The 27558-nt window shown below is 48.3% G+C and overlaps 1 protein-coding gene across 1 annotated transcript in view; it reads left to right on the top strand.

Moving 5' to 3' along the window:
- The window catches only part of APCDD1 (APC down-regulated 1), a 33636-nt gene extending 12743 nt beyond the window's left edge, over positions 1-20893 (top strand). The window contains exons 2-5 of the mRNA XM_005612734.4: positions 155-338; positions 3160-3691; positions 17031-17352; positions 18796-20893. Coding sequence (XP_005612791.1) covers positions 155-338; positions 3160-3691; positions 17031-17352; positions 18796-19247 — 1490 coding nt within the window. The 3' untranslated portion in view covers positions 19248-20893. The remainder of the gene's footprint in view (positions 1-154; positions 339-3159; positions 3692-17030; positions 17353-18795) is intronic.
- The last annotated feature ends 6665 nt before the right edge of the window (positions 20894-27558 follow it).

Raw genomic sequence — 27558 nt, forward strand, 5'->3', positions numbered from 1 at the left:
CTTCCTGCTTTGGAATGTGCATTCTATGAGAGCAGAGACAGCGAAAGGCTGGTGGAGCAGGAGTGTGATTTCCCTGCCACAGAGGCGCTGCTCCAGCCTGATGCCTGTCTGCTGCCGGCTCTCCTTCCTGCTAATCTCCACTCTTCGTTTACAGGGCTGGGAGAGGGTTCTGCCCTCCTTCATCCAGACAGCAGATCCCATCCTAGGTCCTTAGAGAAGAATGCCTGGAGGGCATTCAAGGAGTCACAGTGCCATCACATGCTCAAACATCTCCACAATGGTGCAAGGATCACTGTGCAGATGCCGCCTGCCATCGAGGGCCACTGGGTGTCCACCGGGTAAGACGGCCAGGGCCAGGCGGGCCTGGAGAGCACGTACGTCTATGGAAGGCTCTTCTTAAGGTTTCTCAGGTGCATAGAGATTTTAATCTACATTGGTTTTGGTGCTAAGTTCTAACTAAGAGCCAAGCAACTCTTTGAAACTCTGGTTGGTAAAGAAACAGAGCTAAGCACCTAGAAATCTTAGCTAAAGCAGAGGTGATACGGTTCCACTGTTAACCACCCGCTGTGAGTGAATGGGTCCTTGTTTACCGAACTCTGTGGGACCACTCGTATATAAAAAGAAGCCATTAGCAAGTGAAATTAGGAGTCTGTGTTTCAGCAACCCTGAAACATGACTTGCAAGCTTCTGATGGTCTGACTGTTCTATCCATATTCTGGTAATTTAATACATGGCTTCAGGGTTCTAAGAGTAAGTTAAAAGGTACTCAGACTACCTCTACTAGCCAGGGTGTAGTTCTTGGATTCTTTTCCAGGCTGCAGAGCTGAGATTTATCCCAGTTTGAGCTCTGGCTTATCTTCCATTTGAGCTTTTAAAAATAGCCTAGAGACAGACCTGCAATTTTTCCCCTCATTAAGTTGTTGAGAATTAACAAGGCTAACTCTGGGATCTGATCACTTCTCCTTCAGCCTCCTGAGTACCTTGGGGAGGGATCAGATGAATGTGGAGAAGAGAAAAAAGGAATTTCATAAGATGATGAAGACCCAGAAGGTTTTTTTCCCCCGTAAAATGGGGTTTCTCAAAATAACTGCATGAGAATTATTTGCACAATCTTAATGTGATGTACTTTTAAATAATTTATCATTTTATTCAACAAATATTTATTGTGTGCACAAATATTTACTGTGTGCCAGCACTATTCTAGATTTGTGTGTATAGCAGTGAAACAGACATGGTCCCTGTCTTCAGGAATTTTACAAACAAACCCACAAAGAAGTACTAAGAAGAGGGAAAAAAACAACAGGTGCTGAAGGAGAATACCAAGGGCCCTATTTTAGGACAAGGGTGGGGTCAGGAAAGGCTACGGAAGAAGAGGACACTGGAGCTGAGATGTCCTTGGCTGTGCAAAGACTGAGGGAAGAGCTGTCCTTCTGGAAGAACCGGCAGAGGCTGGCCTGGAGAAATGAGTGACCGGAGCTCTTGTGGCCCTGATGTGGTAAACCAGGGAGAGCAGCCCCAGGGAGGCTGCGAGGAGGATGGGGCCGCACCCAGGCACCTGCAGGCCGGGTCTCCTCTCTGAGTTTGACTTTTAATATAACAAAGTGGGAAAGCCATTGAAGAGTTTTCAAGTAAGGCCCATGTTTAAGATGATTCCACTTCATTAAAAGGCAACTTTGGCTGCTGTGTGGCAAATGGATGGTAGAAAAAGTGATTTGGGACCCACCAATTTAGCTGTTATAGCAGTTCCGGCTAGAGAGGACGGGGGCTTGGGTAAGGGCAGGGCAGGGATGATGGAGAAGTCAATGGACGTGAGATCTGTTGATATCGTCAGTGCTTAGATAACATATTACGATGAAGTGGCTTCTTATCTAAACCTCAGCAGACATTTGTTACTGCTCACAGTGAACTTCTCCTCTCTCCCTGGGGGGACATCTAGGGTCTCCTCTCACTCCTTTTTCACAGATGATGGATACTCAAAGTTCTGCTGAGGGCTCTATGTGCATACAGTGTTATTTGACATCAGCTGACAATCTTTACCTAGCAAAAGATGCCCACTTCTAAATAGTATTTATCTTTCACCAGTTTGTTAACTAAAAAATGGAAATATTAGCAATTTTGAGAACCACTGGCCTTTTGGGTTTCAGCCAAAAATTGATGAGGCGGAAGTCATGATGTACCTGAGACTAGGATCTAGCTAAAGGTTACGGACACATGAATTCTTTGGCAGTGCAGTGAAGAACCACCCCGCACCCCCGCCTCCCTGATGTGGGCAGTGCTGCTCGTATATGAAGTGATTGCAGTTGGAGTGGTGGGAGGAACGGGCCTGAGCTGAAACCTGCCAAGCCGTCTGTGCTCTGTAGACCAGTACTGGTGTTTCTGGCCTAGGAATCTAGCATTTATCTAATGCCACAGAAAAAGCATTTTGTCATTGTCAACAGCACAAACAAAAGGAGCCTTATTTCTGTTGTTATGTTAGCTGTGCTTTCACTAATTGCCTCTATTTTTCTGCTAGAGGGAAAATTAATTTTGACTGGATGGGAGGGTGAATTTCCAATTGCCTCTAAGTGACACTTCCCGAGACTGGATTCCATTTCAGGACAAGGGGCATCTGGCACCTGTCTGCTCTAGACAAGGTCCATAAAACGGAAGTGTTAGGAAACCACCTGTTTTTAACTAGCTTAAGGGAACTCCTTTTATAGGCCAGCACTATACTCTTGATCCTACCAGAAAGAAAGAAATTTCTCTGTAGCTTAAGCCCACAGGTGGGACTGAGGATGGCAGGTTTCTGCCCTGCTGGCTTGTTAGTAAAGTGAATGAAGGGCTTTCTGGTGTAGAGTGATTAGGAGCCCAGGCTCTGGAGCCAGACAGCCGGATTCGTGGTCTGGCTCTGATGCTGGCTGGTTACATGACCTTGGGCATGTCCCCTAATCTCCTGTACCTTGATTTCCCCATCTGTTAAATATGGCCAATAATAATACCTACCTAACTCTTAGATAGTTGTGAGGACTCAATGAATTGGTGTCTATAAGGGGCCGAGAATAGTGTCTGGCCCAGGGGAAACATTTTGTTGTTATTCCCATTGTTTCTTAACACTGTAATGAATCTCTTCCTCAAGGCTTTGGGCTTAAACACGTCTTTGCTTTGCCTTTTCTCCTTCAGCTGTGAGGTGAGGTCAGGCCCCGAGTTCCTCACAAGGTCGTACCGATTCTACCACAACAACACCTTCAAGGCCTACCAGTTCTATTACGGTGGCAACCGCTGCACGAGCCCCACCTACACGCTCGTCATCCGCGGCAAGATCCGCCTGCGCCAGGCTTCCTGGATCATCCGCGGGGGCACCGAGGCCGACTACCAGCTGCACCACGTCCAGGTCATCTGCCACACGGAGGCGGTGGCTGAGCGGCTCGGCCAGCTGGTGAACCACACGTGCCCCGGCTTTGTCCCCACGGGAGGCGCCTGGGTGCGGGATGTGCCCTACGACCTGTGGCGGGAGGAGAATGGCTGTGAGTGTACCCGGGCGGTGAACTTCGCCATGCATGAGCTGCAGCTCATCCGGGTGGAGAAGCAGCACCTGCAGCACAACCTGGACCACCTGGTAGAGGAGCTTTTCCTTGGTGACATCCACACTGATGCCTCCCAGAGGGTGTTCTACCGGCCGTCCAGCTACCAGCCCCCGCTGCAGAATGCCAAGGTACCTCCCACAGGCCTGCGGTCTCCTCTGTATTTAGCAAGATGAATGACCCTGCGTGAAGGCCTGACCATGGGGTCACGGGGCCAGTGAGGGGGAGCCCTGCCTTCTGGGTAGGCTGCTGCGAGGTGGAGGGGATGAAGCATTTGGGGGACACATAGCAGAGTCAGGAGACCTGGGTTGCACCAGCTTGCTCAGTGATGGGGGCCTGGGTTTTCCTGTTTGATGCGGGTGGTGGGAGTCGGGTTGGTGGTGTGGAAGGGGCTAGAAAGGGCAGTGGTCTTAGAAAGCTCCTGAGGCTCCTTTTAGCTTGAACACTCCAGGAACCTCCTCTGTGATTCTCAGAGGAGAGCATGGAGGAAGCGTGGAGGTGTTCTAGCCACATTTGGGAGAGACACAGCAGCAGTGGTGGCCCCGGCCTGGAGGAGGTGACAGGGACAGTGCTGATGGCACAGCGCAGTGCTGTGGGCCCTGTAAAGACTTCCCACCCACAGTACTGCTTTCAGTCCTCACAGCCATCCTGTAGGGCAGATATTCTCACCCTCTTGGGCAGAAGAGGCGGCTAAGGCTTGAGGCATGACTCTCCTACCGAAGGTCTCCAGTTAGTGAGTTTCACTGCCGGAACTTGAACCCAAACCTCCTTCTGCAGACCCCAGGCTCTTTCCATGTGACTCTGTGAAATGTCGATTCCTGCGATCAGGAGGGCACACAGAGCCGGCAGGAAACGATTAAAACCTTCTAACGTTCTTCTCTTGAACGATGGTCCAGCAGTTGTATTTGGAACCCACAAGGCATTTCCTTCCCACAGGCTCAGGATCGGTGTGGGGGCAACGCCCCCGTGCCCACAGCAGCAGCCGGGGAAGCTGGAGGCGGGTGGGGCTGGGCCCGGTGGGGTTGTGGCTCTGGTCCCCAGGGCAGCCGTTTTCTCTAGAGTGGCTCCCCACTCAGCTTGGCTTTTCTGGAATCCTCAAGACAGCAACTCTAATTGCAGGGCCTGTTTGACATTTGTTTGGCAGTTTATTCGTTTTTAAAAACCGTTTCTCTTCCTAGTCCCCTAAGTCATTCATGATTGGTGGACACAGCACAGAGCGCTGTCCCTGCCGAGACCACGCAGTGCGCTCTCCTTATCTGCGTTACTTGTGAGCTCGCGTAAGGACAGTGCCTTTATGTAACTGGAAAATCTGCTGAGGAAGCCCGCCTGGAGGAGGCTGCTTCCTCAAGTTGCGCCTCGTCGGGGACGTCCCACGTGAGGAGGCCGACTGAGGGCTGAGGGCCCCACCCCCTGCAGCCCCTGGGCTCCCGGCGCTTGGGCCGCATGCCGGCACCGCTCAGAATGCCAACCGGGGGCTCCGCGCTCCGCGGTGTAGGTTCAGGCCCGCGGAGGAGGAAACAGTGAGTCAGGGCAGAGAGGGAGAGGGCAGCCTCCATCCCGGTGGCTGCGGGATCTTAGGGGTTCTTGCAGGATGAGTTGGGTCCGGGGGGCCGCAGCTCTGCGTTCCTCACGTCGATGCAAAGCCATCAGGAGGAGAATCGGCTGCAGGGAGGCACCTGGGAGTGGGCCTGCTTTCTGGGCTGGCTTTAGTGCATCTCCTGGGAAAACCGATAGGGATACCCGGCTTCCAGTTCCAGGTGGGACCTTTCAGTTGGTAGCGTCCTCCACAGTCAGCGTTGAGTGCTGAGCTGAACAGCATGCTCTTGAACTCTGGTGTGAGGCAGCAGCAGAAGGAAGGGGAGGGCGCACGTACATGTGGCTTCCTCCGAGAGCAGTCTAGCCAGCTTTTAAATTGTCTCTGTAATGGGAGGTACACCTGTCGTGAATACACACGGTCCACAGATAATCCAGAAACCCCGTGCGAGCCCACAGCACCAGCCCCTGTCTCACCCTGAGCCTCTACGAAGCTCTGCTAACCGAGCAGAGGCCGCTGTCCCTGTGCACCCTCCAGCGAGACTCTAAGGAGCAGCCAGACAGCCCAGATGCAGTGAGGCAGGGCTGAGAAAGGAGGCGAATGGCTCCAGGCGGAGTCAGGGGCATCATGGGCTGGAGTCAGGACCGCACTCCTGCTCCCTGCCTGACCTTGGCTGGTCGTTTGCACCGACTCAGATTCAGAGTCCGTTTCCTTACCTGCTGACACCCATGTAGGCTCTTCGATCTCTTAAGCTCACTCTAGGACTGGAAAAAAAGGATGAAGCATACCCACCTTTCTGTTCTTGCCTCTGCGTCTGCCCCCTCAACTCACTGTGTACTGGGAGTGGCCTGGCTCCTCAGAAGGAGGTCTGAGAGGGTGAGTCAGTGTTCTGAGACTCTCACACGGCCCTGGTCCTGCAGGAGGGCCTCCTTGTTCTGCTCAGCGTCCCTCAGGAGACACAGCCCGTCTGTTGGGGGAGCAAAGGCACACGCCTGTGGCTCCTGGAGGAAGACTGTCTTGAAAGTGAGTTATTAAACGTTGGCACGGGGATTAAGGATGCCCATTGTGAGGCTGACCTTCTTAGAATTTTTATAAGCAAAAAAGTTGAAGGGTTGCTTTTTGTTTTTAACACCGTCTGGATAGATTGGGGAGAATATGGACTTCGGAGTTGGTAGCCAGCCCTGGAGTCCAGTCCTGGTTCATCAGCTGTGGGGCTTTAAGACCTCTTGGAGCCTTAGTTTTTCTGGTCTATAAAAATAGTAAAAATAGAAGAATTGACTGGGTTGATGTGCAGAATGCTGTCTGGCGTTGGAAAGGGCCCCGCGACAGCTCCCGCCTCCCCAGGCCTGGAGTAGGAAGCCCTTCTGGGCAGATGGCTCCTGGAGGCATGAGAAGATGGTCAGCCAGGGGCCTCCAAGTGTTTCCTGAGGGCTAGCTGTAAAGCACTTCCTCCCATGTTCTACCCCCTCCTCTGCAGTTGAGGGAACATTTACCCAGATTCCTAAGAAGTAAATTTTTTAAACACTAGGCCTGATTTCCGCATTCAAGAAATATTAAAAGTGGAAAGAACCTTGGATCTTAGATATTATTCAGGACACACTGTTAAGTGAAAAAGAAGGGTACAGAATAGCAGGAGAAGTGTGGTACCATTGCGTAAAGAATAAAAGAATGGGGGCTGGCCCAGTGGCATAGTGGTTAAGTTTGTGTGCTCTGCTTCAGTGGCCTGGAGTTTGTGGGTTTAGAGCCCAGGCATGGACCTACACACCGCTTGTCCAGCCATGCTGTGGTGGCATCCCACATACAAAATAGAGGAAGTCTGGCAACAGATGTTAGCTCAGGGCCAGTCTTCCTCAAGCAAAATGAGGAAGAGTGGCAACAGATGTTCACTCAGGGCCCATCTTCCTCACCAAAAAAAAAAAAAAGAAGAAGAAGAATAAAAGAAGGATAAGGGGTTGGCCCCGTGGCCAAGCAGTTAAGTTGGTGCACTCCACTTTGGTGGCCCAGGGTTTCACTGCTTTGGATCCTGGGCAGGGACCTAGCACCACTTATCAGGTCATGCTGAGGCAGCGTCCCACATAGCACAACCACAGGCACTCACAACCAGAATATACAACTATGTAATGGGGGGCTTTGGGGAGAAAAAGAAGGAAAAACATAAAATCAAAATAAAGTTGATGACAATTGTTAGCTCAGCTGCCAATCTTTAAAAAGAAAAAGAAGGATAAGAAACATTTACCAAGGAACCTGTGTTTCTGGAAAGGTGCGGGGGAAACGACGATTGTCTCTGAGGAAGGGACCTGAGTCGCTGGGACAGTGGGACAGGGACGCATCACTGCATAGCTTTCTGTACCTTTTCCAATTTGTGTCATGATTTTACATGACCTAAACACAATCACCACACAAAATTAAAATAAATTTTAAAAAGCTAGGACTCTGAGGCTCAGAGGACTATTGTGGCCACAGCTGAAGATGGCGGCAGGGCCGGGAGGAGGGGGCAGGCAGGCATCCAGGGCCCGGCGTGTGCCCTCCGCCGCCTGGACTGCCGGCTGGTCTGGCTGGGGGCTCCTTCCAAGGCAGGGCCCCACGGTCCACGTGGCTCTGGGAGTGAAAGGGCCCGTTCTTCTCGTGTTGTCCCTGGCCTCGTGCATCTTGGCCTGCAGTGTGCAGCAGAGTTGTCAGGAGGCTTTAGATCCTTCCCCAGGATCGCTCTGAGGAGGAAGAAGTGGACTTGCCCTTGGTGCCTTTCCAGACACAGCAAATGCAAAGCCCCAGGTGCTCCCTGGCGGGAGGGAGGGAGCGCGTCCCTTGTCCCTCTGGAGAGACTGCACGCCCCTCCCTCTTTGAACTCTTTCCTAATTGCCGCTCCGGAGAGGCCTGGCTGGAAATTAGTTTAAATGCTAAATTGAGTTTGAAACCACTAGTCTCAGCCTCTCTGGAAATGGGACACCATGTAAAAATAGACACTTGAAATCAACTTGTTTTTCTAAGCTTTATACAGCTTTGCTGTGAGGTTCAGCGTCCTTTGGCAAATAAGCGTGTTTGAAGAGAATCAGGTGTGCTGGGAAGATTCTTCCAGGATGGAAGTGGCTGCCCTTCATTAAGAGACCAGGACCGCCTCAAGTGTCCCTGGAGGAGGCTGCCTGGCTGCATCGAGTTTCACATCAGGGCCACGCTCCCCTCTGCCTGGGTTCCTGTGCAGTGGACGGGTTAGCGAGGTGCGTTCCTTCCGTGGTAGAATCAAACAGTAATTAAAAGCAAATGATTGCGGGGTTGTTGGAAGCGCCAGAGCCTCAGGACCAGACTTGTAAGCAAATGGAATTGGTCTTTCTCCAAAATCCTGCGCTGATTTAGCCACAGGGTCGTAAATCAAAGGGGTTGTCTGAACACCAGACGTCTTTCCCCAGCGTGTATCCTAACTGCTCTGCCCAGCGCGCTCACAGCAGCGGGCTGCACGTCGGAGGAAGCAAAGCTCCAAAGTGTTTTAGGGGGCCTGAGCACTGCAAACCAAGAAGGCGGTCCTTGTGTGCCTTCTCTCCTAAATTCTGTAGAAACTTCTAGGCTGTGAATGAGCATTTATTTTTGAGGGAACTTGCCTTTCCAAGCCTTTTCAGAGAATGTGAAAAAATACTTAGTAACTGTGAGACATTCTGATATCTGTGTCGTCAGAGGGACTTTGGACCAGGTGGCCGTGGGCAGCAACCTTTCAGCCCAGCCCCAGGAGACGGCTCTGCAGAGGAAGGGTCTCTCCTAGGCTTAGCGTGGCTCCTCGGGGAGTGGGTGTCGCAGGAATTACAGCAGAAGGAACCAAGTGCTTGTGGAGGAATTTGTATCCCTTCTCTTTCTGCCAGTGGAGGGAAGGGAGACGGATTTGCAGAGGTGATGGGAGACGGAAGAGGTGGTAGATGGTCCTCCGGAGGTCCAAGGAGTCAGGACCTAAAACAGTTTCAGGAGCCCATCTTGCATTAAGAGTGACTCCTGAAGAGCACTGTGACCTGCTCGCTGGGGCTCAGTGTTCACTATTAGGCAGCAGATGTTGCATGTTGTGGGAATAAAGGGATCTGTCAATAGGGGTCAGATGATGGGGTCTTGACCCTGAAAGGCTTGCTTGTGTGGACGTTTTATTTGGGCCAGTGTATGAAATGTCACCTCATTGCTGCACCACACAGCCACTGGCATACACTTTTATTGCAGAAACAGTTCATTATATTTCTTGATTCCAGAGTCTTTCAGCAGATAAACAGGCATGTGAGGTTGCTTTGTTTAAGGAGTTAGCTGACCAGGAAATACTTGTTGTCAGAGACAATGCCAGTGGTAAACATTTCATCCCTTAAAAGGCAATTTCTTGACAGAGTGGAAGCCTGGGCGTGCAGGAAAGCAGCCGCTCAGAAGGTCTGTGTGCACCCCTACTATGTGGGAACGCTGGCTCAGCACTGTGGGGAGACGGGAGCAATGCGCCAGCCCAGGGGGTCCCCTGCACTACAGCAAATTTATTTATTAGGATGAGTCTAGTTTAACTATCGAAAGGAATTTAAATTAACAGTAGAAGAAACCATCAAACAAGTAAAGATAAAGAATTTCTCCTGAAACCATCCTTAATGTCATTTCTATTAAAGAATCAGCTTATTATAGTTCTCTTTATCTAGCTGTTGGGTCTGTGCCTAGTGTGTCTATATGGGCGAGGTGGAGGCAGAATTCTCTTCTGTGTGATTTACTGGTATCTCATAAAACAGGAAAGGGCTTTGTGAGCTAACTTCTTAGTTTCTAAACTTCTAAGAAAACTCATTTTGAGAAATGTAGTGTTGCTCCCGAGGACCTACGAAGTCCCCTTCTTAACTTTAGATGCAGAAGAGTTTTCAGTTGACTTTTGCTCCCCCTAATAACTTGGCAGTGGAATACAAAACCCGAGGAATTGGCAGTCCACCTTTCTTGCTTTCTCCCATGGTCCTTTTGGCTCAGGCCCCTTCGTGGATCCTTGTGTCAGGTTTTGGGTTGCTGGGCAGTATCTCCGTGAGGCCAAATCCTCTGCCCTCAGAGGGCATGCTGCCTCCCGGCAGGCAGTGACCAAGCGGAGTAAGCGTGACGTGTGGGGCTGGCGTGGCTGCCCCTCCCTGTGGAAGCAGATGCTGCACTGCAGGGCAGACAGACTGCCAGCTCCTGACGGTGGCCCCCAAAGCTGCAGTTAAAGAGACTTAACAGCTATGCACACAGCTGTTCACCCTGCTTCCTTCTGAAAGTGGAATCATCCTGATTCCTGCAGGTGGTCAGAATGAGCCCCGAGTTTATAAACTCCTAGGATCCTGGAACTGAAAAGCACCCCAAGAGGCCCCTCCCACAAGGGTGGCAGCTCTTGTCATTTGTAATGGGTGCTGGCCCACTCTACTAATATTTTTAAATACCCAGGGACAGCTTTCTGTCAGTCATGAACCTTTCTCATACCCACTGCAGTCTCCTGGACGTCTCACGGGAAATAGGAAAAAGGGAGAGTGCTTTGGTCTTGGCCTCAAAGAACTTATAGTGAAGTGGAGAAGACCCGGGAAGGATGGACGTGTAGGAATACCTGCAGTAGAAATGTAATCAAACACGTGTTGAATTACACGTGTCAAAAAAGCCTTCAACATCCGTCACTGGCCATGGCAGGTTTCTTTCTGAGAAACTTAATGTGTTTTTTACCCCATGGAACAGAACTCTATGAAAGGAAGTTTCCAACATCTATTCCCATTTCTCCTCCTCCTTGAGCAAAACTTTGAGTCGAAGAAATGTTTTATTCAGCCTGCCTCTCTATACACAAACAAGATCGTATCAAGTAATTTCTCCCACTCTAGGAAGATGCAGTCAGCAAATATTGTTGATGCTCCAACTCTCCAGAAATAAATACTGGCAGGGAACGGGAGAAAGCCTGGAGAACCCCCACCAGTCGTCCGTCAGAGAAGACCTTTTCCAGCCACTGGAGCCGTTGTTAGGGACACGTGTGTTCTTTGCAGGATCTGAGCCTAAAGGCAGCCTGGGGCCAGGAGGTAGCACTCAGCAAGCCCCAGGACCAAGTTATGTTCCAGATTCTATGTTTGGCTTGTAAAGTCACCTGAGCCACGTTATTCGGTCTCTCTGTGCTTTGGTAAAGTGCACTGTGCTCTCTGGGAGGCCGTGAAGCTGAAGCAGATGAGTACTTGAACTTCCTCAGAATCAGACGTTCTGTGCGTGCAAGCTGCGGTCATTTAACATGTGACCAGGGTGCTGGGCGGGAATCCGGAAGCACAGTGGGCAGAACCCCACTCTGCCTAGAACATTACTCACTCGTAAAGTTCAAGGTCGATTTTTCATTTTTAAAATAAGCTTGATTTTTTTAAGAGATTAGTTGTGGAGGGATCTTTTTTCTCCCCTCTTCGGAATTGAAGCTTTTCATAGATTGGCAACACTGAAGCATGTTCCAGTCCCCCTGCTTTAACCTTCAGATCTTTTGTATGCAGAAACCCTGGCTTTACGCCGGCCCTTTCTGAGATGCGGGGAAGGGAATGATGTGGAAGCCCAGTCAGAGGGCCTGGGACAGGACAGCTCCTCACATGAGAATCATGTACTGGATCGTGGAACAAAGAGAGTAACTTCATAAAGCAAATGATATTTCACAGTACAAATCACTCTTCATGTTGAAAACTCCTCCCATTTATTCATTTTCAAAGGCTACTGTTCAAGAAAAGCATCTTGGGAAAAGAGAAACTTTAGAGGCAAAACAATATATAGGCCTTAATTTCTGCTCCACTATAGTTGTCCCTATAGGTCTTTTGGTTTTTATTCAAGCCCAGGATGGTGGGATTTAAGAGCACAATCATGTTTTTTAAAAATCTGTCCACAAAACAGAGAGGTGTCCCCCTTATCCAGCCATGGCTAAAACTGTCCCCTTGTTGACAGTATGCACAGGGGGCCAAAAATCCCACCCTTGTTTATGATGTTTGGTTTCTTCATGCCGGCTAAAGAGTTGTTTAAAACAGTCACTAGTTGGGCCAGCCCCAAGGTGTAGTGGTTAAGTTGGGTGCAGTCCGCTTTGGTGGCCGGGGTTCGCAGGTTCAGATCTCAGGTGCCAACCTACACCACTTGCCAACCATGCTGTGGTGGCATCCCACATATAAAGTGGAGGAAGACTGGCACAGATGTTAGCTCGGGGCTAATCTTCCTCAGCAAAAAAAAAACCCCAAACAAACAAAAAGAAGTAACTAGGCAACTCAGCCAGAACAACAAAACAACCCAATTGAAAAATGGGCAAAGGACTTGAATAGGCATTTCTCCAAAGAAGACATACAAATGGCCCATAAGCACATGAAAAGATGCTCAGCATCACTAATCACGAGGGAAATGCAAGTCAAAACTACAGTGGGATGCCACATCACACCCATTAGGATGGCTACTATCAAAAAAAGAAAATAAGAATTGTTGGTAAGGATGCAGAGAAATTGGAACCCTTATGCACTATTGGTGGGAATGTAAAATGGTATAGTTGCTACGGGAAACAGTATGGCACTTCCTCAAGAAGTTAAACATAGAATTACATATGATCCAACAATTTCACTTCTGGATATATACCCAGAAGAATTGAAAGCAGAGTCTCAAATAGATTGTACATCCATGTTCACAGCAGCATTAATCACAGTAGCCAAAAGGTGGAAGCAACCCCAATGCCCACTGAGGGATGAATGGATAAGCAAAATATGGTCTATACAGAGTGGAATATTACTCAGCCTTTGGCACATGCTACTACATGAATGCACCTGGAGGACGTTATGCTAAGAGAAATAAGCCATTCACAAAAGAACAAATACCATATGATTCCACTTATGTGAGGGACCTAGAGTAGTCAAATTCATAGAGACAAAAAGTAGAAGGGTGGTTGTCGCGCAGGAATGGGGGAAATGGGGGACTGGTGTTTAATGGGTACAGAGTTTCAATTTGGGCAGATGAGAAAGTTCTGTAGATGGATGGTGGTGATACTGATGGTTGCACAACACTGTGAATGTACTTAATGCCATTGAACTGTACACTTAAAATGGTTTGGACGGTAAGTTTTTACGTTATACACATTTTACCACAATAAAAAATGTAACTAGTTTAGGAATTTGGCAAGACCAATACCTAAAGGCCAGGTTCCTCTCACTCCCTCCCTAAATTCTCACAGACCCAACTGATGGACAGCAAGCTTCCCTAAAACTATCTGTCCTGCTTTTCTCTGCCGCCGAACAGAAACACTTCAGCCCAAGGCCACCATATGCCTAAAGCAACCAGAGTTCAGCCAGGTCCTCATCTTGGAGCTCAGGACCCCTGTCCCTTTGTTCTTAAAGAAAAGTACCAAGTGAACACCACATACTGCCAGCTGGGCGTGGTGCCTTTCTGGAACAGCCTGAGCCTGACATACCCCAGCTGTGGTTGTTGTAAGAACTAAGACCCCTTCTTTCCCTGCCCCATCTAAGATGCTTTCTGGGCAGTTCCTGAATTGATACTGGTATTTGAGGAAACAAATCTTTTCAGGGATTGAGAAGCATCTTAGAATGGCCAGAAATGAAGTAGTCACAACTGATGTTTTTAAATTCCCAAATTACAGACAGCAAACAAAGTTGTGGGGAATGGGAAGTAGGGCAGTGGAGGCTGGGCTGGCACGTAAGTAAACAGGCAGTCCACTTGCATGGTTTGGGAGCTGCCTGGCAAGTGGGTGGGGTCACTAGCAGGCTTCTCTGCCAGCTGCTGAGCGGCAAGAGTAGCACGGAGCTCCTCATGGCAATGTGGCAGCCTTCCGGCTCATGCTTCTTACCTTGACCTGACATGTGCTCCAGAGGGTCCTCTCTTTCCAGAGCTGTCTGCTGAACAGCTCAGTGGCCTTGCTCATAGACACCGGCACCAGAATACCACTGTCCTGTCTGAGAGATCTCAGAGGTCTGGATCCAAGTAGGGGGCTGGTTCCTTCAGAGTGTGGGCCAGGCAGGGACGGCAGGTGCTGTCTGATGAAGGTGCTGACGGTGATGATGCTCACTGGTGGTCATGGGGCTGCTTCCTGGGTGCAGGAGCCTTGTGCTGGGCATGTTACAGACGTCATATTAACTTTCCATCCCAGACTTTCGAGTGTCAGAACTCCCTTTTAGGGTAAAAAATGTGGAACCTTCACCTCCTAGTAATTTGTTAAGAAAACACATAGTGGCAAAATTACTAAATTCAGTGATGCCTTCTTAACTAAATTTGTATCTTATTCACCCTAACGCACTTTCGAAAGACTGCACATTTAGGGGGGGACATGCCGTTTATTTCGTCTTCTGTCTGTGTGCACACGTGCGTCCCCGCCTGCTCTGCCGCTCTGAGGAACTCCTCCCCGCAGTGGTGCTGCTGCGCTGGGTGGGAACCACTTTCATCTACTGTTCATTTCTTGCAGCAGTTATGCGAGTAAGTAGAATGATCCCATTTTATACATGAGGACATTGATACAGAGAGAGATTAATAACTTGCCCAGGGTCACCAGTTGCTACGCAGCAGTCGCTGCTAAAAGCGGGGGGCTGGCCCTGGCCCGCACCACCTCCTTCTGTGCACTTAGGCTCGGCCCTGATGGGCTGTGTGCAGGTGTTCTTCCCTCCCTACTTGCTTGCTGTAGGTTGCAGACAGCAGCTCACTGCTGACCACAGGCCGCAGAGCAGTTTCTCCTGTGTGCCCCACAGAGCCCTTTGGAGGAAACCATAGGCCAACAAAAGCACCAGGACCCCAGGACAGTGAGCACCCTGCCTTCTTCTCACTCTGCAGCTGCCCATTTGGTCTCATTGTCTACAAGCCAAACGACGTTAGCAAAGGAAGCCTTCTCTCCCATAAATTACAGCTCTGGGCTCATCTAGGGAGCACAGCAACAAGTTAGCGCTGAGTTCTCCTTGGAGGAGAATGCAGGGGGATGGCAGCAGGGGAGCCCTCTTCTCCCACTGCTGTCCTCCTCCAAGACAGCAGAGCACCTAACCATCAACCACCACAGCAATCTCACATTGAGTGAGCGCTGGAAACGAAAAAGCCTTGGAGATTTGAATTTCCAGCTTTAGAAAATTCAAGCCTGCCCTTGGCGGTTGCCTGTTGGTCCCTGTCTGCAGGCCTGAGGCCACACCAGTGACCCGCTGCACCCCACAGACCTCTAGGCAGGGGGCGCACAGGGCTGGGTGTCTGCGAGCTGTCTACCTGAACACTGAGATACAAGTCGCCTTCCCACCATAGCACTGATCCGATTTGCGTCATGCTTCTGGCGTGGCCAGTGTCTGTTAGCCTAGGTGGCTTTATGACACTCTAGGTGGGAGGGAGACCAGCAGAAAGATGGTCCCCACGTCCAGGGGGAGGCAGCCCCTGGCTCACAGGTATCCTGTGACTTAGGTCAGACAGCCAGGCAGTGACAGGTTTGGTCATGAACCCAGATTTCCTGACTTCCAGACCTTGCCTTTTTTGTGTGAGCTTGGAGACCTCTAGGCAAACAGCATTTACATGGCTGGCAGTCTCTGAGCCACAAGCCTAGATAGCCCTTGGCCCAGGGTCTGTGTGAGTGTTAGAAAACAGACTCAGCGAGAGAGGCTCCTGGAAGACAGAGCTGCGGCTATCTCACACTAATTAAATGGCTTAGAGCTGTAAAGCAGGAAGCCAATTAAGAGCCTATCAGCCTCCCAGATGGAGAGGCCAGTGGACACAACGATGAGGGTGTGTGCGCGGATTTCCCAGACACCTGTGGCTCCCGCCTTCTGTCGGGCCTTGTCCTTCCCTCCCGGCTTTGAAAAGACCCCTGCCTTTACTAGACAGCCCCGCTTGTCAGCCAGAGGAACTGGAATGCTGTCCTTTTTTTTCTTTTGTGTGTCGTGTAATTTTTTAATGAAAAAATCTAACGGGTAAAATATACATAACATAAAATTTACCATCTTAATCATTTTTCGGTGTACAGTTCAGTGGCATTAAGTACATTCACATTGTTGTGTAACCATCACCTCCATCCAGCTTCACAACTTTCTCATCTTCCCAAACTGGAACTCTGCACCCATTACACACTAACGCCCCAGTTTCCCCGCCCCCAACCCCCGGCACCCACCCTTCCACTTTGTGTCCCTGAATTTGACTATTCCAGGGACCTCTATCAGTGGCATCGTACAGTATTTGACCTTTTGTGTCTGGCTTATTTCATTAGTATAGTGTCTTCAAAGTTGATCCACGTTATACATGTATCAGAATTTCCTTCCTTTTTTAGGCTGAATGGTATTGTTGTATGGATAGACCACATTTTGTTTATCCAGTCATCTGTCGATGGACGTTGGGTTGTTTCCACATTGGGCTATTGTGAATAATGCTGCTGTGAACGTGAGTGAACCAATATCCATTCAAGACCCTGTTTACAATTCTTTTGGGTGTAAACCGGAGATGGAATTGCTGGATCATACAGTAATTCTTTTCTACAGCAGTTGCATCATTTTACATTCCCACCAACAGTGCACAAGGGTGCCAGTTTCTCTACCTCCTCACTGTGGAGGAATATGAAACAACACTGTTATTTTCTGTTTTGTATTTTCTGATAGTAGCTGTCCTAATGGATGTGAGGTGATGCCAGCCTTTCTTTTTGAAATCAAGTGTCCAGCACATGTGGTCTGAAAACGTAATAGAATTCTAAAGAGAGTCCATGTCGCAGCTGAAATATTTAGGCAAGTCTCTAATGTCAGCTAAATACGCGTGCACTTGTGAGCACAGAGACACATGCACACACACTATGTGCACACCTCCCCACCCCCCATCTGTGCACAAGACCATTGCTCCAGGTGCTTCTTAGGTACCTGGGTGACAGGAGATGGTGCCCTGGGTGCCTTGCCCAGTCTGCTGTGGTGAGCCCCGTTTGAAGGAAGTGCATGTACACTACTCTGTCATGAGGATGACGGTCTTTCCTTGTGCTTGTTTCTTGACTTCAGAATCATGACCACGCCTGCATAGCCTGTCGCATCATCCACCGGTCGGATGAGCACCGCCCGCCCCTCCTGCCCCCCAAGGCTGACCTGACTGTGGGCCTGCATGGCGAGTGGGTGAGCCAGCGCTGTGAGGTGCGGCCCGAAGTCCTATTCCTCACGCGCCACTTCATCTTCCACGACAACAACAACACCTGGGAAGGGCATTACTACCACTACTCCGACCCCGTCTGCAAGCACCCCACCTTCACCATCTACGCCAAGGGCCGCTACAGCCGGGGCGTGCACTCCTCCAGGGTCATGGGAGGCACGGAGTTCGTGTTCAAAGGTAGGCTTCCTGCCTCCATTCTCGAGTGAGCGCCCAGTGGGCGAGGGACAGGGACGGTGAGCAGCTTTGTGACGTTTTTGCTGAAGCAGAGCCTGAGGGAAAGGGCTGCTTTTCTGCTAGAGACATGGGGAAGGAGATAAGGGAGTACTTTCTGCAGCACAGTTGTCCTTCACAGCAGCCCCTGAGCTCGGAACAGGCCAGCCAGGGTGGAGGGCGCTGTGCCAGCAGCCCACACTGCGGCCCGCGTCAGGGGTGGCCAAGGAGTCTGTTACTAGGAGGGGAGTTTCAGGTCTGCGTGTTTCCTTTTATGCACAGCTCGTGGCGGATGCTGAGCGGGCCTGTGATGATGCCACACTTGCTTGCTGCATGCAGTGTGCTTTCTTGAGTGGGCAGTAAAGAGCAGGGGTCAGTCATACCTCAGGTGCTCAGAGTTGTCATTTCCAACCCTGAGTCTGTTGTGCGCTTGAGATGGTGTTGTGCGCTCGGAGGCGGGAGTTTTGGGCTACACAGCGATCTCCTGAGCTGGGGAGGTGAGGGCTGAGGTTCGCCAGGCTGTTTTCAGCAAGGGCGGTCTTGTGGTCTCTATTTCTAGGTGTTTTTGTAAAGCTTGGACATCTTTGTAAGATGATGTCAGCCCTGGGATGGCCGAGAGGGACGGCCTAGGTTCTGGTGTGACCCCTTCCAGGACGGGAGTCCATGTTTAGTCTATTTAATATAGAATATTTCTGTAACCCAGATAAATCCCAGGACAACTTAGCATTCCTCTTAGGAAGGAAGATTTGCTCCAGGAAGGTGGACCTCTGATAGAAGGCCCAGGAGAAGCCATCTTTGATTCCTTCCCAGAGCTCTTGTGGTATACCCAGAATGTAGTCCCCTGAGAGGGCCTTTAAAAGCAGAACTGCACAAGTACTGGGCTTGTGTTTAATATATTTGCTCATATTTTTCTTGCTTGCAGCCTAGTTTATTTTAGATGCCTGATTTATGGGCCAGTATTAATTTGCAAGAATGCTAACTAGAAGAGGTATTTGGCACCAAAACTATTAAAAACCCTCAAAACCTTTTCACATAGACAAAATCCCAGTTTTTGTTGAATATCTTGTCAATCCCAAAGAGTCAGTGTCACCAAAGACGACTCCCGGGAGACACTTGGTGTGATAGTTTGATTTCACAATAACAGGGACAGTCAGGGTCCAGCATTTATAGGCCAAATGCAGGTTTTTCCTAGTCACACCTGCAGTACATTTGGGTGACCTCCCTTCAGATCAACGTGTCGACCTCCTCACCTGCCGATGCTGTGACGCAGTCTGAGGTCCGCGGGCGGGCATGCGCTGTGGGCTGTAGGACGGAAAGCTTGGGGCTGAGGCGTGCAGCTGTATTGCTCCCGGGGCTTTCTGCTCCGCACGCTCACTCCCTGGGGGTCACGGAACTGTCCTCTTTCCGCAGTGACTCACATGAAGGTCACCCCCATGGATGCGGCCACGGCCTCGCTCCTCAACGTCTTCAACGGGAACGAGTGTGGGGCCGAGGGCTCCTGGCAGGTGGGCGTCCAGCAGGATGTGACGCACACCAATGGCTGCGTGGCACTGGGGATCAAACTACCTCACACGGAATACGAGATCTTCAAAATGGAGCAGGACGCCCGCGGCCGCTACCTGCTGTTCAACGGCCAGAGGCCCAGTGACGGGTCCAGTCCCGACAGGCCTGAGAAGAGAGCCACATCCTACCAGATGCCCCTGGTCCAGTGCGCATCCTCTGCACCCAGGGCTGAGGACTTCTCCGACGACCACAGGGCTCACCCGTCCGGGAGCCACGCCCCCAGGAGGAGCGCTTGTCCCCTGCTCTTTGCGGCCCTCTCCTGCCTTTTGACTCTGCCGCCCTGGAACCTCCTCAGATAGAAATTTTTAAAAAGTTCTATTTTTCCAAACTAGGGTTCTTTACAATTTACACATTATCTTTACGAAAAGAAAGGACACCACTTCTGATGCACTTGAGCCCCCGAGAACCGTCTTCCTTTTCGCCTCTGCTTCGCGCCACCTCCCCACCTGGGTCCTGAGCGCTGTTCGAAGTTTCTGCTGTGAACTCCATCCAGTCGGATCCCTGGCCTGAGCGTCTTCACAGTAGAAATTGCACTTGGAGACGCCAGAGGGTGTCTGGCCGGTGTGTTTGGTAGAGGGATCAGGGTGACAGCTGGGGCCTCTTCTTTTCTTCCTCTTTATTATTATATTTCAGAGTTGAACTTAGAAGAAACAAATATTAAGCTTCAGCTTTTCCTGCCACTTTCCTGCGGTTGTTTCCTGTCCTCCTGTGAAACTATTTACTCTCCGAGTTTTACAACCTGGAATCCGGTGCAGAGTTGGTTTGGGAATGTGATCAAGACACCTTTTATTAATAAGGAAGAGACTTGAGTGTAGATATGTACAAAGGAAAAGACGCAAAGTCTAACTTAACCACCTTGACCGCTTTTATGCAAAACAGGAGAGAATCCAAACTTTCAAATGTTGAGTAGGAAAGTATCTGTAATTAAAGTTTCAAAATATTTAAGCTATTGTTGTTTTAACTTGTTGGGAAAGAGACGTTGGTTCTATGCTGGTTCCTGGGTGGCTGCAGAATGCATGCTGTTTTCTTACGTGCTCAGTAGGCAAGGGTGGCCAAGCAAATACCAGAAGCAGTCCCGTTAGCAAACAGACAGGAGCAGTGGTGCCCCGCATGGTGGCAGGGCGTTAAATGCCCCATAAATGATAAGGTGCCCGTCCGTTCCAGTGTCCTCTTTGTGGGACCCTCTTCTTGGCTCACGCTGCATCTGGTTGGGGCCGAGCGGATGGAGCTTCACTCTCGCTCTCTGCTCCTTCAAAGACAGATGCTCAGAGACCTTGCTTGGTGTCTAAGGGCCTGGCTGTTCAAAGAGAGAGCAAGGGGGCGCCCAAGCTGGGGGCCCCATTAGACCCCAACCCCAACGTGTATGTGAAGTCCCCTTATGATTGGACATGCCAGTTCGCTCGGTCTCTGTCCTGCTGTTACCTTGGCCCTGGCTGCAGAGCCTCAGGGCCGCCTTACGTAGAGTCCCTGGGCTTCTTTCAGACAGACATCGGGAGGGTACGTGAGCCATGGCCACCTGTTACTTTGGATTATTCCAATGGTGCTATCTGAACACCAAGTGTTATTGCCAGTAGAGACTGCTGGAGGGAGACGGTGGGTAACGGGAAAGCCTGGTGTGACTAATAGTGAGCACGGAAACCATGATCAAGGTTGAAAGGCATCCTGTGTTTAAGAATTAACCTCATGCAAGGCCGTGGCACTCGATGTGGTGCGGAGTTGTAAGGATGGCATGGAGCACCCAAGTGCATTATCTTTAGACTATATTTTAAGTTGTGGTGCATACTGAGGGGGTTTATTCACATGAAAATACTAACTTAATGTCTGCCAAGTTTAATAAACAACGATGTCAAAAATACGCCCACAAAATACATTTTACCTGTGGATCTATTTAATTAATACTAATTCTATCTTTAAATGATGTAATAAAATTATATGAAAAACTGTGTTCACTGCTAAGAATACCTCAGTGATTTACTATAAAGGTTGTAGATTTGTAGCCATTTAACTCATGGCCACTCACCTAGATTTAGCTATTCACACTTTTAAAGAGTACACTGCATATATATATATATACACACACACATATACGTATATCCAGATATATAGGTATTAACATGTACAGAATATATGTGTATATGTCTTAGGGATGACATGAAATTCATGTGGTCATATCACTTTCTGATACACTATAAATCATTACAGAGTGATAATTTAATCACAATTATTGACAGTTATATTTGTGCCTGTTACTTGCTATATCACCCACGTATGTGACATCTTATCTTGCTTAGGTCATGTTAACACAAATAAGGGTCTCTGAAAGTAAGCCCCCCCCATGTAGCCCATGAAGATCTTCATCCTCAGTGATTTCCCATCTCTAGAAGAAACGTAGTGATCTACCTTTAAGAGTCATTCAGGTTTGAGAGTCAGAAATTTTAACTCAAGACCAAGATGCTTTCTCTGGGCGAAGGTATGGCTGACTGTAGAATATTCCATAACAAGCTTAAAATGCTCCATAATATGCAGCCGGGGGCTGGCAAGTGTACTCCTAAGCCAGTAGCAGGTAGTTCTACTTGTGAATACTAGGTTTGGGGAAAGTGGTGAGTAAATGAAGGGTGGCTCCTCCAGAATTCATCGGCCTGCTGCAACTAGACTTCTCTTCCTGGGTAGCAGGCTGACAATGGGTAGGGTCAAAAAGATATTCTTTGGGCAATGATAAAATTTGAATGTGAGCTCAGCTTCCAAACTCTGTAAAATCCAAGTAGATCCTGGACTCAGAAAGGAGCTTCCTGGAATCCCATCTCCCAGGTACAGGACAAAGGTAGTTTGTTCGGACATGATGATCTGGCCATGTGTCATGGAGCACGCATCATGCCAGTGTCTGTGATTTCCAGGTCATGTCCATCCTAAACAGTCCATCACAGCGTTCAGTGTTGTGGTAGCCCCCTAGGATAATTCTCAGCAGGGCCCTACATGAAAGACTCCTGTTTGAGAGACTGGCCATCCAGGATGTCCTCAATAGGGCCTCACACACCTTGTGGAAACAACTAGAATGTAAGACTCTTGTGGTTCCTGTTTGAAGGGAAAGCTTTAACAAAAATATATTGAAGAGCCATTTTCTATTCCATCAACTCTTTATATCTTGGAAACAAAGATGATGTTCATAGCTGTCCACACAAACAAGGCAATGTTTAATTTTAAAATGGTACATCCATCCCTATAAGACATACTGGGTACCTGGCAATGGAACATGGAAACCAACAGACAGCATCTAAGTTGGCATTTTAGGACACTGTCCTCAAAGGAAAATACTGACCATCCTGCGGCGGGTTATTTAGGAGAAGGGGAGTTGGGTGGGGTTAGAGGGAGAGTGGGCCCACCCTGAGGCAGAGAACTTCTCTAACCTTCATAGACTTCTCTGGCCTTTTTGAGACCTCTGAGATTTCATGAGTCCAAACATCTTTCATGACGACACATCTGCATCGAGAGCAAGTAAAAGCTTGGATAAAGATTTCCTGTTGATTTCTAGATTCATAATAAATGCATAAGCATTCTTTTCTTGCCAGTAAGAGAATCACATATTCTAAAATACTAATTGAATTCTTCAGATCCCTATGATGACCCAAGAGGGTTTCTGGCTTGCAGGGTAAACAACCTCTGAATATACATGGGGTCCCTATTTATTACAATCCTGTAGTTCCCTGGTGTTTCAAGAGACAAAAGTAACAGTATCATTAGAAAAAAATATTAGAGGAGTTATGCCCTCCAACTTCTCCATTGGCCAAGATGAGATGAAGTGGACATGGGAGACCTAACTGACGCCACAATGTCTGCCTCCCAGGGGGTGAGACTGACAAATGCACGTCTCCTTCACTCAGATGCACCATTGCACTGGAGAGCAGGTCTCAGGATCTGACTCGTGGCCACCCATTCTAAGAAGAGGGCCGTGCTTTCCATGGATTCGCTTTGGTCTCTTGATTTCTGACATCTGTTGTGCAACCACCTCCGAGGCCCCTACGCCCTCTGGAATACCACCTGAGCAATTCCATCCCTCCTTCTTTTAATCCATCTCATGTGGCCCTCACGTTAGAATTCAGAGGCGTGAGAGTTTGTGAGCGCAGAGAGCTGCACTTTGCAGCTGCGGGCCTCTAGAGCTCCTCTGACCACCATACTAGCTCTCTCGTCCTCATCCTGAGCTCGAGGAGCAACTGGCACTTTGGTCGGCCTCTAGGGAACTACTCCAGCATTTTTATTTCTCATGAAATCGCTTCCTCTCAATTGATATTAAAGGCTGAGGAAGATCCTTAGAAGATTGGGAAGTATATTTTCCAAGAATTTTAGGCATTTGAGGCCCAATCCCTTCTGCAGCTGATGAAGCAACATACTTAAGACAATTGAGAGGCTGTGACCTTCAGGAAATCAAGGTTATTGTAAACAAGCGAGGGCCACCAGTTATTAAGAGAGCTCATTTACAGAATGTCTTCCTGTCCCCTAAATAAGGTAGTCCGGGTTCTCACAGGCTGGGCCCAGGGTAACACATCTGCCCTGGGATCCATTTACATAGATTGAAAAATTGAGAGATCTGGTGCACGTGGTGGTTTTATCCTCCAGCTCATTTTGGAACTAAAGCTATATTATATCTCAGTGCCAGCACTGCTTATGTGAAAGGAAATAGTTCATTAGCTTCATAGCATCCTGAACTCATCGCTCCCAAGCAGAGCACTGAAGCAAAGTCCCTGAGAAGAGCCTAGAGTCTCCAATGGGTCTCAAAGCAGGAGAGGGTATACAGCATTATATTAGAAGCAAGCAGCTTGGAGGGTTCACTGAGGTAGGCAACAATTCTGTGGAACAGGAGTGTAACAGGAGGGTAGCTCTCCCCCACCATCGCTGCCCTGCTCTACCTGGAAATAAGATGCACCTTAGCAGCACGGAGAGCTGCTTTGCCTTCAAAGTCCTTTGCACATATTAAGCTTTATCGAAATGAACTCTCTTCCTCATATCAAATGGAGGGCGCAGAAATGCAAGTACTGTAGTCTACTAAAAGCAGCAACATTCTTTATAGAATTCTCTGCCATTTGGGTAGAAGGAGAAGCCATCAGTATCTAATTCCAGCGTAGACCTTTATCCATTTTCAGTGCTTTTTCAGCACTTTATCAATGTGAAGATCTTTTTGTTTTTCAATTACACGTATGTTTTGTCAATGTATAAATCACTTCTTCCCTGCCAAGTGTTCCAGATTACATTGCCCAAGAAATTTGACCAGGTGTTAAATGTTTATTAAAATGAGGCTAGTGAATAGAGCATTAAATTCCCTGGAAACTTTGTCCCACTGAAGGGAGACCAAGAAGGTATTATTAATCTCATGTGACAGGAGATAAGAGTGACGCTCCGTGAGGTTAAGGATTAGGGAACCAGAGAGCTTTTATTGCTCTGCTCTCCTTTCTATGGCCTAGAATTTCTGCCTGGCTTTCTCAGCCACAGCAGCCACGTCTTGAATGCACACTAAACATAGAACATCGTAGTTGGTTCTTTACATACATTACCTTATTTAATTGTCACAACAACCTAGCATTCAACCTTTACAGTTTTGAATTCTTACTGAAAAATCTAGTTATGGTTTGCCACATGCATGTCCTAAATATCTACAAACAAACGTCTTTTTCTTTAAGGCCTTTATCACCCACCCTTCAGAACATGGGGCCACACAGCGAAGCTTACAAAGTATGTGTCTAGTCCCTGACTTCAGGAGAGAGAAAGTGGAAACAAGTGCAGCAGCAGTCTCTGCTTTGAACTTTGAGTGGAAGCCCCCATCCCTACTCCCTCCTTCAGGCTTGGGAATGCTGAGGGAGCCTCTCCTCATTCGGGAACCATCGGGACAGAACAACGGGTGCCTTCTTTGCAGTGAGTGGGCAGTTTCAACTTCCAGACATCTTTGGGCTTGAGTGACCCTCAGTTCTTCAGCTAGCCCAAGATTGATTCCTTTCAGATCTTTCCTGGTCCAAGGTCTGCAGACCAGTGAGTGCAGGTGCCTTCAGGATGGGCTCCTGCGCACACACGAACACACTTGATGTTCAGGTTCAAGTGACAGATGTTTGAGCACATCAGGTCAAGCTGGAGAAAGGTTTAATGCACTCGGGGAAACTCCTTAGAAGAAGGATGTTGGGCAGTGTGAGGGCTCCTCTGGGTGGAGGTGTGTGCACTGGTGTGTGTGCTCTTTGGGCCACGAGTATACTTCAGTGAATTGTCATCCTAGTATGCCACTTTCATCTTGGCCCTGGCTTATCATGCCTTCTGTGTAAAGCCATGTCCGCCTGTGGTTATTAAATAACTCATTGCCCAGTTAATCTCTCACTTCAGCTCTCCATAATTTCTCCCAGTTTTTGCACCCAAGTCAAATGTTCATCATTCCCCATCTGTGGGATAGTGGTACCAGCCAGGCCACAGCTTGGTCATTTCAGATGTACAGGCTTGTCTACATCTTTGGGATGAAGTGCTCAGGAGATGAGGCTACACTCAGCAGAAGAGGCTAAGAGGAAAATGCAGGAGATGTGCTCCATGGCAAGTGTGTAGGATACCTCCCGTTGGTCTCTCCAGATCTGCTCTCACCATCCTCACCTGCTGCCTTGCCTTCTGCCTTCCGACTGAATTCACCCAACCGGCAGTTAGGCAGGCGATCCCAGCTGAGGATAGGGCTATTTATTCCCCTGGCTGTCTACCTCCTGAGTCACTGTAGGGTGACTGCCAGAGCCACAGCGCCTACCGAACCGCCCTCTCCAAACAGCTGCCCTCTCTGTGGTACAGTAACCACCTCCTCCCATGCCCCTGCAGGCTTCCCCACGGTTCCTAGCCCCGGAGGACTGCACTAGCCCTTCTTGCTTTTCCTAAGTTTTTGGTACATAGTTTTGTAAATAATCTTTTTCCCCTTTTGATGATCAGCTTTTGAGTTTGTTTTTCTCTATTTGTAGCACATCTGATCTTAGTAGAGGGAACATATGAGTTTGAATCATTTTTTCAGATGATGCCTTAGTGCTTCTAGGGCATCTGATCAAATTTGGTGGCAGCCTTTCTGGGGCGGTGCTTCCTTTCATAAGCAGTAAAGTCCTTCTTTAGCTGATCCGATCTTCTGGCACGTGCCCACACACGTGGTCGCCCCTCTCACACTACAGACTCCATTGCCAAGGAGGCAGGTTAGTTGCTGGACAGGATGAGTGGACAAAGGAGAAGAGGAGAGGCGTGAACAAGAAGCTGAACTGCTCAGATTCCGTGAGGACATGTTAAATGAAAAATATTTTCCATATTACACAAACTTTGCTTTCCATTTAGGGGAGGGATATAATTGATCATTTAACTCACATCAGATTTTATATTTTTATCCCAAGCTATTTTCTGTCTCTGTTCTCTATGAATCTTCCTTTAGATGACTCATGTAGTCACTGTCTTTGAACTGATTGATACTCTTATTTTCAATATGAAAAGTTCAATGCCAAGACATGCACCATGTTAAAAATATATGTTACATTTTTTACACTTCCGGGTATGTACTCAAAAGAATCAAAAGCAGAGTCTCAAAGAGATATTTGCATATTCATTTCATAGCAGCATCTTTCACAATAGCCAAAACGTTGAAGCCACCCAAATGTTCACCAACAGAGGAATGGATAAGCAAAACGTGGTATATACACAGTGGAAGTATATGTATATATAAGCATGTATAGCATTTTTTATTGTAGTAAGAACATGTAACGTGAGGTCTACCCTTTTAACAAATTTTTAAGCGTATACTACAGTATTAGTAACTATAGGCATGATGTTGGACAGCAGATCTCTAGAACTTATTCATTTTGCGTAACTGAAATGATACACTTGTTGAATAGCAATCCCCATTTCCCTCTCCCCACAGCCCCTGGAAACCACAGTTCCACTCTCTGCTTCTATGAATTTGGCTGTTTTAGATCCCTCGTATAAGTGAAATCATACAGTATTTGTCCTTCCGTGACTGGCTTATTTCACTTAGCATAATGTCCTTCTAGTTTATCCATGTTGTCATATTTTATAGGATTTCCTTCTTTTTAATGCTGAATATATTCCATTGTATAGATATACTACAATTTGTTTATCCATTCCTCTGTCAATAGACATTTAGGTTGTTTCTACATCTTGGCTGTTGTAAATAATGCTGTAATGGACAAGGGGGTGCAGATATCTTTCGAGATAGTGATTTCATTTCCTTTATAAATACCAAGAAGTAGAATTGTTGGATCAGATGGGAGTTCTAGTTTTAATTTTTTGAGGAACCATCATATTATTTTCCATAACGCCTGGACCATTTTACATTCTCACCAACAGTGTACAAGGGTTCCAATTTCTCCACATCTTCTCCAACACTTGTTGTCACTTGTTTTTTTGATAGCGGCCATCCTAGCAGGTGTAAAATGATATCTCTTTGTGGTCTTGATTTGCATTTCCCTAATGATTTTAGTATACCTATTGGCCATTTGTATGTTTTCTTCGGAGAAATGTCTGTTTAAGTCCTTTGCCCATTTTTTAAATGAAGACTTTTTTTAGAGTAGTTTAAGCTTCACAGCAAAATTGAGGGGAAAGTGCAGAGAT

Source organism: Equus caballus, chromosome 8 (genome assembly GCF_041296265.1).
Source record: "Equus caballus isolate H_3958 breed thoroughbred chromosome 8, TB-T2T, whole genome shotgun sequence".
Lineage (NCBI taxonomy): Eukaryota > Metazoa > Chordata > Mammalia > Perissodactyla > Equidae > Equus > Equus caballus.